Source organism: Meles meles, chromosome 8 (genome assembly GCF_922984935.1).
Source record: "Meles meles chromosome 8, mMelMel3.1 paternal haplotype, whole genome shotgun sequence".
Classification (NCBI taxonomy): domain Eukaryota; kingdom Metazoa; phylum Chordata; class Mammalia; order Carnivora; family Mustelidae; genus Meles; species Meles meles.
The window spans coordinates 118409827-118424769 of NC_060073.1; the positions used below are offsets into that span (position 1 = coordinate 118409827).

Here is a 14943-nt window from a genome sequence, read left to right on the forward strand (position 1 = left end):
AGGAGCAGAACACGGCGGACGGACAAGTTCATTGCAGAGATGCGTGCTCGGCGCAGCTGGATCACCGCCGTCCCCTGCGACGTTGTCCCAATGTCACCAACTCTGCCCTGTGCTGTGCCTCCCTCCCCATGACTTACTCATTCCATCGCTGGGAGCCTGCGTCCCCCACGCGCCCCTTCCGGCCACCATCCGTCTGCTCTCCGTAGTCATGGTCTGCGTCTTCCTCCGGCTGCTCACACACCAGCCTCCCGGGGCCTCCAAAGCCAGAGGTGTTCGCCTACACCCTTGGCCGTGATCCTCCTCCTCCTCCTGCTCTCCGACAGGAGCGACACCATCACCCCAGCTGGACGCCTGAGCCCTGCACAGCCAGCGAAGCAGTCCTCGATGTCTGTCCGTTCTTCCTTATAAACACCTCTCCACCTGTTTACTGCTCACTCCCACCCAAGATTAACGCCGACGCACACTTCAGGCCTTGTCCTTCCTTCCTGGATCTCTCGCCCTCCGGGACGCGTCGTTCACGCCTACGTTCCCGCAGTGACTCGTGCATCCTCACAGGCCTGGGAGCACGTGGAGCCTCTCGGCAGATCCTGATCACCTCCGGCCTGTTCCGGCCAGCGGGGGGCAGGGCAGGACGGGACCTGAGACCTCCGGTCCCAGTGTCATGGAGCTGCTTCCGAGTCTAGCGGAGAAGCAGGCCGTGAAGAGATCGATACGCAGCCACGACGCACGACCGTGACAAGCACTGCGCTGAACTAGGACAGGCGGGACAACCCGAAATATAAGCCCCCCCGCCTTCGGGGACTGTCAGAAAACACTGCACGGGAAGGGGACTCTGAGGCCTCCCACAGGCCAGCTGCCGGTCCCCACGTTGTCTAGCATCGTCCATCCCAATGCACGCGCCACTTTGTCCCCGTGGCAGCCTCTGACTGGCTGAGCCGCCGTCTTGTCGCCCGTGCCCTCCGTCCCTCCTGTGGACAGACCCTCACCTCCACCTCTGCGCCCCGTCTTTCTTACAGTCTCCCCGGCAGACCGCTCGCCGCGGCGTCTATCTACACCCCAGAGCGGCTGTAGCTGGGTGTGGTCTGCCCCGGCGAGTCTTTTCCGTGTCCTCCGAGCCGCTCCTGCCTCCCCACGTGGCCTCCTGGTGATCCTCATGGAGGCTCATTGTTTTCCTTTCGAGGAGAGTCAGAGTTTGCTCTTAGGACACACAAACGGTTGTCCCTGGAGTACAACCTAGGAAGGCTGACTTGCCAGCTGAGAAATTGTATTAACTGTAGAGATATTACTGATTTTAATGTGATTTTACTGACACTGTTGCCATTTCAGCTCCTGCTGGAATAAACGTCTCACCGATTTTGGGGGACCGTGACTCTTCTGGAGAGAAGAAGTGGACACTTTCACAGTATTCCTCTCGTTGCTGCTCCGGCTGCGCGGCATTTCCAAGCTCTGTGGGTCCGACCGGAGACTCGGAGTTAGGCTTCTCGGGTGGTTCTGAGGAAAGAAAATCCTGTCCGTGCTTCAGATCTGAGACCTACCTTTTGCAATCGATCTCTTTCTTTCTGATTGTTTTTATTTATTTTTGGCTTTTTGCAGTATTATTAAGCCCTTGGCCAAACTGTGAGGAGCTCAGGGGCAGGAAGCGGACCCCACGATTTTGCCGGGGAGAAGCCCGAGGTGGCTGCTGTAAGGTGGGGGGGCTGCGTGGTGGGGACACCGAGCGCGTCTGCCAGAGGCTGGCTGCAGCGGTCACACGCGGTGATGCAGCGGGGGGCTACGTTCTTAACTTTTCTCTGTGGCGATGCACTTAGAGAAGCTGCGGGAACGGTGAGGAGCACCCGTGACCCCAGACCCAGACGCACGTATTACTGTCATGCTGCGTGCGCGCGGGTCCTTCTTCCTGGACCTGTGACAACGAGCTGTCGTGGCCACCCTGCCTCCGCGGTAACTCAGCACCTGTCGAGCAAAGGCTTCTCACACCCACCGCACAGTCACCGGTGCGGGGACGGGTCTGCGATGCCTGCGGGCAGCCGGAGCCCAGCGCTGCGCCCTCCGGCAGGGATGCGGAGCCGCCCACCCGGACCGTCCCTCCCGGCCCTTCGCTCCCCGCCGTCCAGAATGGCTCCCGCTGTCGGAGGACGGTCCTGTTTCTGGAGAACACAGTTGCTGGGCCCCTTCTTGGAGCCGCTCTGTTCAGGTACAAGTTCTCTTTTCGGAGCTTCCCTTTCCTGGACCTCGACCCTGGCTCAGGTGAGAAGCCCACCATGCCTTGGTGCCGCCGATGCTGAGGGCACGGGGACGCTTCCGTGGGCAGAGCAGCGTCTGGCAGGGACGCCAGAGCGGAGGGGAGGGGGCTGGGGACACGTGTGAGCCCAGGCTCACCGTCCGGCGGCCGCGTGCCCATGTGTCTATGTGCGCACTCGGCGGGGACCAGGCTGGAGGATGACACCGCAGAAGGCGAGTTTCTGCCTCTTCCGTCCTGGCTTCCCCGGGGGAGCCTGAGCCGCCTCCTGCCAGAGACCCCCATCCGCGGCCGGGGGAACGTCCGTTGCCAGAGCGATGCTCCGGAAACAGCCCTCGGGAAGGAGTTTCCTGGCGGAGGGAAGAGTCCCTGCTCGGGCCGCGTGGGGACCGGTCCCAGCAGGGCAGCGGGGGCGGGTGCTGTTGGCAGGTCTGCGGGCGCAGCCTCCGGTCCGAGTCTGAATGGACGAGCCGCTCAGCCTCCCGATGGTCCGCGTCGTGCCCCGTCCGAGTCCCGTCCTGTGTCCTCGCACGGGGCTTGTGACGGTGCCCATGTAATCACGCCGTGAGTGACGAAGTGTTGTGCACGTGTGACCTTCCTTAGTTATCGTGGATGACGTGACCTTGAAAATGAATTCCTGAGGCTCCGAGAAAGGTCCATTGTGGACACATCTGTCCTTAAGCAGCCATTCTCCTCAGCCTCCTGTGAGATCCCTCTGCTTCCGCCACATGCATCCGACACCTGTCCCGTCCTCCCCACTTGGGGACACTGCCCCGGGCTGCCACAGGACCTGTTTGTTCTTAGAAAAAGAGGGCCCATCCCGTCCCCTTCTTTCCTACACTCCTACTTTTGGCTCAGGCCGCGCAATTCCAGGCACGCACGTATAGCCCGGCTTCACCCAGAAAAGGAGCCCACAGGGAAGAGGATGTGAAGGGAAGCTTTGGGTGAGGGATAAAAGGAGTGACGTGAATTTGGGGTGCAAGGCCTATGGCCATCACCCAGCCTGCCAGGCTTTCCTGTCCCTGCTCTGCTCCTGGCTGCAGCTTGTAACCTTCTTTCTCCTTGGTTCCCAGGCAAGCACCCTAAGGCCAACAGCTTTCAGAAAAAGCCAAGACTATCAGCCTCCAGAAAGTTCCTCTCACTGTCCTGTCGTGAGAACTTTCGTTATCGTCACTGTGACGTGAGCTTCAGCATTGGACTTGCAAACGAGAAACCCTTGATCATGAATGAAAGTTGTATACGTGACTGTCCGCTCACAAAACCTGCAGTTCAGCTCCTGGCCCGGGCTGGACTTCTCATTCCTTTTGCTTCCATAGTGACATGTATTTTCAACAGCTCTAACAGCACCTGAACTGGAACTCTAAGGCCACGTGAGCTTTCTGACGATGGAGAGCACTGGAAACGGACGGACTCCTTCAATATGCAAATGTGTGTTCTTTCTGTAAGGAAAGGCCTTTGAACAGACAAATCTTGTACTTAACAAAGCATCTGCAGACCCCTAAGTCCACAAGCGACTCCGCGCTGTGGCTGGGGGTCTGGGAATCAGGGGATCGATTCTCAGGGTGCCTGGAATTAGTAGCCAAGACTCTTGGCGAATTTATGGTCATGCGCAGCCCGTTAGCTCCCTGTCCCCGCTAGACTGGACGCTTGACTCTGCCTAAGATGCGCCCCGAGCAGCCTGTGGTTTTGGCTCGAGCACCTGCAGCGGCGACGCCCCCAGAGGCTGTCCGCAAGCACCTCCTCGTGAGTCTGCACGGGGCTCCTGCCCAGCGGTTGAAATTGTGCTTGGAGCCCACTTTGTCTAAGAGGTGTGATGTCTCCTTTCAGAGAAACAAGCGGCCTCTTGCATTCTTTGGTTTTCTTAGGACCATGTGACTTACAGATAAAGAAAATGACGGGCAATTAAATTTTGGATTTGCAGGTAGCTTTATCTGACTTTACTATCTGTGGTCCTTCTACTGACAAAAGGTAAAACTTAAAAGGAAAAGAGATGTTGTCTTTTTAATAACCTGGCTCTGGGAAAACCAGAGGAAAGTCTGGAAAAAATCGGCATTCAAGTGAAAATGTTTGATTTGGCAAAATCTAAGAAAAGACAACCGACTGGAAACAATTGAGCAAAAGATAAAAACAGTATGTCACGGAAGAAAAGTCACAAAGGGACAGGAAAGGTAAGAAAAGTCCTTTAACCTTACTCTTAGCTTGTTTGTAAATGAATTGTGATTTGAAATGCAAATCCCAACCATCTGTCAGGCATCTCAGAGCTAGCAGATCAGGGCTAAGCGCCCATGAGGCCGCAGGGCCACGAGAACGCCTCTTACCGCCCCTGTCTTCAAGGAGGTTCCATGAGGCGCCCGAAAGACTGCCAGCAGTTTTCCCTACAGTAGCGCCCAGGGAAAGTGTCCCCACCCGCTCGCTCTCTGACTGTGTCCTGAAAATACGCTCACGGGGATTTTGACGGGCACTGTCGGGTCATCGTATCTTCTCGCCAGAAGGTCTGTTGCGGCAGATACGTGGGGGTGCGGCACAGATGCACACACCTGCTCTCAGCGTCCTCGCTTCCGGGGTCACAACCGCGGGGGACTCCCCTGCTCTGCAGCCCCTTCCTTAGCACAGGGAGACCCGAGAGGGCTTCCGACTGGAGAGCTTCCAGCAGGCCACCTGAACAGGGGCTTGCGGATCTCCCTGGGGACACGGACGTCATATGAATAGGACACCTGTCCGTCAGTCACTTGGAGTTGCTCTCACTGCGGTCACGTGCTCAGCACATACTGTCTGTGGGTTTTGAGCAGAATTCGACAGCAGACAGCGGTTCGGTGAAGCTGCGGTTCGTCTTCTGAAGACAGTGGAACTTCAGCACCAGAAACACTGTCACAGGCACAGCAGGAAATGGAAACCTGGAAAGTCGTAGCAGTCATATTCCCAGCTAAATTTTTATTTCTAGACAGTGAGTTAATGTTTTCTGTAAAGCTCTGACTTATGATTGAGCCTTTAAGTCACGACCAGTACCTTGGGTGTGAGTTCGTGCTTACGACGTATCTTCTGTGACTCACTGTACAGTGTGTACAACGGTCCGCATTTCAGACACAAAACCAACGCTCGGGCTCAGGTGTCTGGGGAAAGGGGAGGAGCCGGTGGAGACCGGGAGCCCACGGTCCTACCTCCCGGGAGTGGACTCCGGCCACCGTGCGGTCGCACACCAGCCTGCAAGTCGGCTGGAGTCACAGAAACCCTACGCTGTCCCTCACCTCTGTGCTCGCCATCCTGGAGCTCCCACTGGGAGTCCGTGCCTGTGTGACGGTGGCTTCTGCCAAGACGTCGTATGCCATTTTTGCTTTGATCTGAAATAATCGAATCGATGCAAATTGTAGACAAATCTCAATGAACTCTTCGTTGAGGTTATAAGCAGTTGAGGGAATTAACTCTGATGACAACACACCCCGCAAATGGACTAGAAAGCTTGCGAGTGAGGGAGCCCCGAAGGGAATTCCCTCAGAATGTGGAATTCTAGCTCGGACACCTCATTTTTAGGCTCACTTGAAATGATGTTCATTTCTAATGGCCAGTGCTCTGTGCAAACTAGGAAAGCAGCAGGTGTGGATTGGAAGACCAGAGTCCCACGTTTCCCAAGTTGGTCTCTGTCCCTGTGGCTGCAAACACAGGGCCCCAGATTGTGGAGCCCCCGGCTAGGCGGCAGGACAGATGCAGAGAAGGGGAGAGTGGCTGACGGGCCGCGTCCCGGGAAGGCGGCTTCCGGAAGGTACTGTGTCCTGTCTGTATCCAGTGTTCTGGCAGAAGTGGGTCACACGGTTCACCTGCTGAGGCCGTGGCCCCTGCACGCTCTGCAGCTCCTTTCTCCATGGCCTGGGCTTGCCCAGAACTGCAGACACTCGGGAAAATTCTCAGTTCGCCAGCCGTCTGCACAGACCTTGCCCAGTGAGGCCAGAACCCCAGGCTTCGGGAGGCTCCCTGCTTGGCACAACCCATCGCGGGGTCTCCCTCAGCCCCGGCATAGCTCATGGGGTTCTCTCACCCTTCCTGTGGAACTTCCCACTTAAATCAGTGCGGTGCTTTGGTTGGGTTTTTGGTCTCCTGAGCAGACCCATGCAAATGGTAATATGACAGCAAGTAGTTAAGATTTCTGAACCTAATTCCAATCACTCAGAAACTCCAAAACCACAACATATATTTATTTAAGCTTCCAGCCATTGTAGAATTTCACCGTTTCATGGAAACAGATGGTAAAAAAGTCAGCTACGTGAGAAATGATAACCCCTCATTGTTTAATGATTGATATGTAAAATTCTTATCCTGGTTTCTATGCTGTTTTTCCCCATTTCTTTCGGATGACTTGGAGATGCTGTATATTTTAACTAAAATAGAATATATTTGTAAGTGTTCAAAAAGAACACAAATCTAAACCCATATATAACTGAAAAAATTAATGGTCTTATATTTTATTAATTGATATAAAGTTACAATACCAAAAAATAGCCACAAAAATTAATTACTGATTCCTAAGATACAATATTTTCAATCTCGTACCTACAACATTAAATTTTTTGAGCCACTGGAAACATGAACTTGCCTCACAAAAATATTTAATGTTCTCAAATGAATTCAGCATTTTAGCATGGACCCTATGAGTTACTTCTTTTAAAGTGGCACGTGCTGTCATGACCCAGGAAAGTAAAAACCCAGTGAGATCAATAACATGTAGTGGGCGACCATGTGACAGTTTTTTGAACTAACAGTTTAAATGTAGACTGACCACACGTTGACTTAAAGTTGAAGTAGCAAATGTTTCTTTTTGCTGAAACAGCTTTTATTATCCTAAGACCCTACTGGTTTTTCAGAAACAAAGCCGCTCCACACTGAATCCACTGGTCTTGGTTGCCACCACATGGGACGTCGATGTTGGCTACGACGCGGTCCCTCTCGGCGCTAGTGTATACGGGCAGAGAGATGCACTCGTCGGGGGAGTACGGCCCATATGCGCCCTGCAGAGAGAGACAGACAACCAAGGATGAACTAAACACTCTCCAGTGGTAAGACTGAGTAGTTAATTCTGAAATGTTTTAAATAAGGACTAACGAGCTAACCCCCCAGTCCAGCTGTGATGAATCAACTGCCAGCCAGCTGTGCATCATTCACGGTCCCTGAAACTTGAATCGGGAGCATGGTGAAGACCATCCTACACATCCATCCTTCATCTCTAAATATTTTCTTTTCTTATTTATTTTTAAATTATTTTTTATTAACATATAATGTATTATTTGCCCCAAGGGTACAGGTCTGTGAATCATTAGTCTTACACATTTCACAGCACTCACCATAGCACATACCCTCCCCAATGTCCATAACCCAACCACCCCATTCCTCCTCCAACCCCCCAGCAACTCTCTGTTTTGTGAGACTAAGAGTCTCTTACGGTTTTTCTCCCTCCTGATCCCACCTTGTTTCATTTTTTCCTTCCTTGCCCCCCACAACCCCCATGCTGCCTCTCAAATTCCTCATATCAGAGAGATCATATGATCATTGTCTTTCTCTGATTGACTTATTTCGCTAAGCATAATACCCTCTAGTTCCATCCACATCATTGCAAATGGCAGGATTTCATTTCTGTTGATGGCTGCATAGTATTCCATTGTGTATATATATCACATCTTCTTCATCCATTCATGTGTGGATGGACATCCAGGTTCTTTCCATGGTTTGGCTATTGTGGACATTGCTTCTATGAACATTCGGGTGCATGTGCCCCTTCGGATCACTACATTTGTATCTTTAGGGTAAATACTTGGTAGTGCAATTGCTGGGTTGTAGGGTAGCTCTATTTTCAACTTCTTGAGGAACCTCCATGCTGTTTTCCAGAGTGGCTGCACCAGCTTGCGTTCCCACCAACAGTGTAGGAGGTTCCCCTTTCTCCACATCTTTGCCAACACCTGTCGTTTCCTGACTTGTTAATTTTAGCCATGCTGACTGGTGTGAGGTGGTATCTCACTGTGGTTTTGATTTGTATTTCCCTGATGCCAAGGGATGTTGAGCACTTTTTCATGTGTCTGTTGGCCATCTGGATGTCTTCTTTGCAGAAATCTCTGTTCATGTCTTAGGCCATTTCTCCACTGGATTATTTGTTCTATGGGTGTTGAGTTTGATAAGTTCTTTATAGATTTTGGATACTAGCCCTTTATCTGATATGTTATTTGTGAATATCATCTCCCATTCTGTCAGTTGTCTTTTGGTTTTGTTGACTATTTCCTTTGCTGTGCAAAACCTTCTGATCTTGATGAAGTCCTGATAGTTCATTTTTGCCCTTGCTTCCCTTGCCTTTGGCAATGTTTCTAGGAAGAAGTTGCTGCAGCTGATGTTGAAGAGGTTGCTGCCTGTGTTCTCAAGGATTTTGATGGTTTCCTGTCTCACATTGAGGTGTTTCATCCATTTTGAGTCTATTTTTGTGTGTGGTGTAAGGAAATGGTCCACTTTCATTCTTTTGCATGTGGCTGTCCAATTTTCCTAACACCATTTGTTGAAAAGACTGTCTTTTCTCCATTGGATATCCTTTCCTGCTTTGTTAAAGATTAGTTGACCATAGAGTTGAGGGTCCATCCTGGGCTCTCTGTTCTCTTCCATTGATCTATGTGTCTGTTTTTGTGCCAGTACCATACTCTCCTGATGATTACAGCTTTGTAATAGAGCTTGTCTGGAATCGTGATGCCATCAACTTTGGCTTCCTTTTTCAACATTCCTTGCTATTCGGGATCTTTTCTGGTTCCATATACATTTTAGGATTATTTGTTCCATTTCTTTGAAAAAAATGGATGGTATTTTGATAGGGATTGTGTTATGTGAGTAGATTATTTAGGTAGCATAGACATTTTCACAATGTTTGTTCTTCCAATCCATGAGCATGGAACATTTTTCCATTTCTTTGTGTCTTCCTCAATTTCTTTCAATGAGTACTTATAGTTTTCTGAGTACAGGTTCTTTACCTCTTTGGTTAGGTTTACTCCTAGGTATCTTATGGTTTTGGGTACAATTGTAAATGGGATGGATTCCTTAATTTCTCTTTCTTTTGTCTTATTGTTGGTATATAGAAATGCAGGTGGTTTCTGAGCACTGATTTTACACCCTGACACTTTACTGAATTCCTGTATGAGTTCTAGCAGTTTTGGAGCAGAGTCTTGGGTTTTCCACATAATGTATCATATCATCTGACTTCTTCTTTGCCGATTCGGATGCCTTTTATTTCTTTTTGTTGTCTGATTGCTGAGGCTAGGACTTCTAGTACTATGTTGAATAGGAGTGGTGATAATGGACATCCCTGCCGTGTTCCTGACCTTAGGGGAAAAGCTCTCAGTTTTTCCCCATTGAGAATGATATTTGCGGTGGGTTTTTCATAGATGGCTTTGATAATATTGAGGTATGTGCCCTCTATCCCTACACTTTGAAGAGTTTTGATCAGGAAGGGATGCTGTACTTTGTCAAATGCTTTTGCAGCATCTACTGAGAGTATCATGTGGTTCTTGTTCTTTCTTTTATTAATGTGTTGTATCACATTGATTGATTTGCAGATGTTGAACCAACCTTGCATCCCAGGAATAAGTCCCACTTGATCGTGGTGAATAATCCTTTTAATGTATTGTTGGATCCTAATGGCTAGTATTTTGGTGAGAATTTTTCCATCCATGTTCATCAAGAATATTGGTCTGTAACTCTCCTTTTTGGTGGGGTCTTTGTCTGGTTTTGGGATCGATGTAATGCTGGCTTCATAAAATGATTTTGGAAGATTTCCTTCCATTTCTATTTTTTGGAACAGTTTCAGGAGAATAGGAATTAAGACTTCTTTAAATGTTTGGCTGAATTCCCCTGGGAAGCCATCTGGCCCTGGGCTCTTCTTGGGAGATTTTTGATGACTGCTTCAATCTCCTTTTGGTTATGGGTCTGTTCAGGTTTTCTATGTCTTCCTGGTTCAGTTGTGATAGTTTATATGTCTCTAAGAATTCATCCATTTCTTCCAGATTGTCAAATTTGCTGGCATATAGTTGCTCATAATATGTTCTTATAATTGTATTTCTTTGGTGTTGGTTGTGATCTCTCCTCTTTCATTCATGACTTTATTTATTTGGGTCCTTTCTCTTTTCTTTTGGTAAGTCTGGCCAGAGGCTTATCAATCTTATCCATTCTTTCAAAAACCAGCTGCTGGTTTCATTGATTTCTTTCTACTGTTCTTTTGATTTCTATTTCATTGATTTGTGCTCTGATCATTATGATTTCTCTTCTGTTGGGTTTAGGCTTTCTTTGTTGTTCCTTCCTTCTCCAGTTCCTTTAGGTGTATAGGTTGTGTACTTGGGACCTTTCTAATTTCTTGAGAAAGGCTTGTATTGCTATATACTTTCCTCTCACAATTGCCTTTGCTGTGTCCCGCAGATTTTGAACAGTTGTGTTTTCATTTTCATTTGTTTCCGTGAATTTTTTCAGTTCTTCCTTAATTTCCTGGTTGACCTTTAGTAGGATGCTCTTTAGCCTCCATGTATTTGGGTTCTTTCCAACTTTCCTCTGTGATTGAGTTCTAGCTTCAGATCATTGTGGTATTGCCTCTTGCTCCTTTTTTTTTTTTTCTTGTGGTGAGTTTTTCCACCTTGTCATTTTACCCAGCTAAGAATATATGAATGCAAGAGTAAAATACTAAAAGGGTGGCAAAAACCCCAGAAAAATACAGGCTAACCAAATCAGAAGAGACCCAAAACCAGGGGGAGAAGAAAGGAGGGAAAATTAAAAAATAAAAAGTAAAAAAATATATATTAGACTGGTGAATAGAACAGAGCCACCTACTTCATTTTGGGTGTATTCTGGTCTTCTAGAAGAAACTACCTCATAAAATTTTAAAGAAAGAAAAACTTACATATATACAAAAGGTAAACACGATGAAGGGATGGCATAAGATCGTAAAGATAAAAATTTAAAAAGATTCTAAAAGAGGAACTAATAAGGGAAGTTGGTTGGTAAAAGAAAAAGAAAAAAAAGGAGAGAATGTGATCAGGCTGGAGCTAGATTTAGGGTATATTTTGATTAGAAAAAATTATATTCCAAAATTTTAAAGAAAAACCTGTATGTATACAAAAAGGTTAAATACAATGAAGGGATAAAATATGACTATAACAACAAAAAATTTTAAAGATTTTTTAAAAGGTATTGATAAGATAAAATAGTTAAAAATGTTAAAAGTGGATATTGGAAAAGTTAAAAAAAATAGAATAAGAAAAAATAAAATTAAAAAAATTTAACTTTGCAAGACTAAAGGATCATGGGGGGAAAGCCATGAATTCTATGTGTTGCTTTCCCCTCCTCTGGAGTTCCGCTGTTCTCCTTGATTGGTGAACTTGGTCTTGGCTGGATGTTCTTGCTGATCTAGGGGAGGGGCCTGTTGCCGGGATTCTCACATGTCTTCCCCGAGGCGGAATCGCACGGCCCTTGCCAGGGGCGGGGCTAAGCAATCTGCTTGGTTCGCGCTCTGAAGCTTTTGTTCCCTGATCACTTTCCGTACCGCTGTGGAGGACGGGAATGAAGATGGCGGCCGCCCAAGCTCCGCCCGGAGGAGACAAGGGCTCGAGTCCCGCTGCTCAGTGCACCCTCGGAGAGAAGCAGTCAGTCCCTCCCGTCTCCCTGGTCTCCGGCTGCGCTCCGAGCTCCCCCGGCCTGTGACCCAGCGTCTCTGTCTCCGGCGCATGCCCGGCTGGAGCCTGCATATCCTGCCGTGCTCCCGTGCCGCTTGTCCCGGAGAAGGAAGGTGAGTCTCCTGCATCTGCCACTTGTGGGGTCCCTGCTTGAAGAGCAGTGGCCTGTGCCTCAGTTTAAGGTGACCCTGAGCGGAGAGCTCCCTCCTCGGCTCCGTCTCTGCAGCGGCTTCCCCGCTCCGATCCCTGGCAGCTCTGCCGCACTCAGACACCCTGATCCTTCTGTGACCCCGCGGGACCTGAGACCACACGGTCCCCGCGAGGGCTCCACCCCGGCTTAGCCTCTGGAGCACCGTCTCTCCGTGGAGCAGACTCTGAAAGTTCCGATTTTGTGCTCCGCTGCTCCGCCGCTTGCTGGGAGCCGGTCCCTCCCCTCCGTGGTCTCTCTTCCCATCGCTTCGAATTCGCGTCTCCGCGTCCTACCTTCCAGAAAGTGGTCGCTTTTCTGTTCCTAGAACTGCTGCTCTTCTTCTCTCCCATCTCCTGTTGAGTGTGTAGGTGTTTGGGATGGTTTGATACCTGTCTAGCTGAACTCCTGGGATCTGATGTCGTTTGTTTCCTCCTCCTCCACCATCTTGCTTCCTCCTCCCAAATATTTTCTTTAGAATATATTTTTGCTCTTTTATTCGCTATTATTGCAAATCAATATTAACAATAATTCCCTTGTTAGGCATGGAAGAGTGTATTTTGGAGAACACAAACACAATCTCAGTGAAATACTTGCTTTAACGAATGTGTGTATTAAAGACCACCCTGAACAGGATCACACACTTTCACGCTGGTCTTCATATTTAACAGGTAAGTCTGATGCTTGTATTAATACTCTTAAGTCACCACTTTACCAAAACTAGCTCCTTGGGGCGCCTGGGTGGCTCAGTCAGTTAAGCTGCTGCTTTTGGCTCAGATCATGTTCCCAGGGTCCTGGGATCAAGCCCTGCATCAGGCTCCCTGCTCAGCGGGGAGTCTGCTTCTCCCTCTCCCTCTGCTACTCCCTCTGCTCATTCTCTCTCGCTCTCTCTCACTTTCTATCTCTCAAATAAATAAAATCTGAAAAAACAAAAAAGCCAACTAGATGCTTGCTGCAGGACCGTGTCTGTGTCCCACCACAAGGGAGATGGCAGCATTGGTCTTTACCTTATTTTTCTTTCCCCTTTTCAGCTTCAGGAAGCCTCAGCACAGGAAAATCATTTGTTAGCTCAGGAAGAAACCCCACCAGAGCTCACTGCTGAGAATCCCGAACTGTGGGAAGCGGGGAGGAATATCTAATAAATGAGGTAAGCGCTCACAAGGCTTTGCTTCTCTGTCATTAACAGACTCTCTGCTGTTACCGGGGTCGTGGGTGATCCCACGATAACTGGGTCATCCCTCAAACTGCAGCAAACATAAATTATGTGTGTTAGAAAGTTACTACCATTTCACTTAATTAGACAATTTGAAGATAACTTTTAGTGCTATGCAGAAATGAAGCAGAAGTTTCTACTTCTCACCATCCCTGCTCAGTAACAGGGTTTTAGGATTTCCGTAATCATTGTTCGCTGTTCTATAGGACCTTCCAGAGCAGTTGCTCTACATTTCTAAAACATTTTATTTCAAATTTAACAATTAAAATAATTTTTATTAGGTCATGTAAGTTTCAAGCGCACGATCTGGTGGTTTGCCTACATGTCACTCCATCCTCGGCGTACGAGTGGTCACTGTTACCAGCCTTCATTATTACCGTATTACTGATGGTATTCCTTAGGCTGCACTTTTCATCTCTATGACTTTTCTTTTATAACTGGAATTTTGTGCCTCTTAATCCCCATTTATATATTTTACCCATCTCCCTGCCCCCCTGTCTGCTAGCAACAATCAATTTGTTCTCTATATTGACTGGTTTTTTGGTGCGTGTCTCTTCATTTGTTTTTTAGATGCCACGTATAAGTAAAATTATCTACGACCTGTCTCTGTTAGATTTACCTCATTTAGTCTAACACACTTAAGGGTCATCCAGGTTGTTGTAAATGGTAGGATTTCATCCTTTATTACGGCTGTATAATATTCCAGTGTGTGTGTGTGTGTGTGTGTGTGTGTGTGTGTGTACATGCATGCACATATCTTCTTTTTTATCCACTCATCTATCAATACACTTATTGCTTACATTTCTTGGCTATTTTAAGTAATGTTGCAATAAACATGTTTTCTAATTACTGTTTTCATTTTCTTTGGGAAAATATCCAGTAGTGGAATTATTGGGTCATGGGGTAGCTCTACTTTTAATTCAACGAGGGAGCTCTACAGTGTTCTCCGGAGTGGCTGCCCCAGCTTGCACTCCCACCAATGGTCTAAGAGGCTTCCCCTTTCTCTGCATCCTCACCAACACTTGTTGTCTCCTCTTTGATTCCAGCAATTCTGATGGCTCTGAGGTCATCTCTCATTAAGCTTTTCATCTGTATTTCCCTGATTTGTCATGTGGAGCATCTTTCCATGTGTCTGTTGGTCATCTGCATGTCTTCTTCAAAGAAATTTCTATTCACACCCTCTGCCTTAATTTTTGGTTCTATGGAAAAATATGAGGGTATTTTGGTAAGAATTTTATTGAATCTGCATTGTTTGGGGGTACTATGGACACCTTAACAATATCTGAGCTTTCAGTCCAGAAGCATGGGACATTATTACGTTTGTCTGTTTTTAATTTCTTTCTTCAGTGCTTTACAGTTTTTAGACGACAAGTCTTTAACCTCCTCTGGTGTGTTTCTTCTTCGGTATTTTATACATTTTGGTGCAGTAATAAATGGGACTGTTTTCTTCTCTGCTACTTAATTATTAGTCCATAGAAATGCACCAACTTTCTGTATACTAATTTTGCATCCTGCAACTTTACTGCATCCATTTATTACTTCTAATTTTTGGTGGAGTTTTAGGATTTTATACATTATAGTATCATGTCATCTGCCAATAGTTAGTTTTACTTCGTTACCAATTTTGGAT

The 14943-nt window shown here is 47.7% G+C and overlaps 1 protein-coding gene across 4 annotated transcripts in view; it reads right to left on the reverse strand.

Moving 5' to 3' along the window:
* Positions 1 to 6663: 6663 nt before the first annotated feature.
* The window catches only part of DYNC2H1 (dynein cytoplasmic 2 heavy chain 1), a 269900-nt gene continuing 261620 nt past the window's right edge, over positions 6664 to 14943 (reverse strand). For 3 of the 4 annotated variants that reach the window (XM_046014703.1, XM_046014702.1, XM_046014701.1), the window contains one exon: positions 6664 to 7236. In XM_046014703.1, coding sequence (XP_045870659.1) covers positions 7078 to 7236 — 159 coding nt within the window. In that variant the 3' untranslated portion in view covers positions 6664 to 7077. Of the gene's footprint in view, positions 7237 to 14427; positions 14513 to 14943 lie in introns of those variants that run through there. The other variant, XM_046014704.1, reaches the window with a different exon arrangement.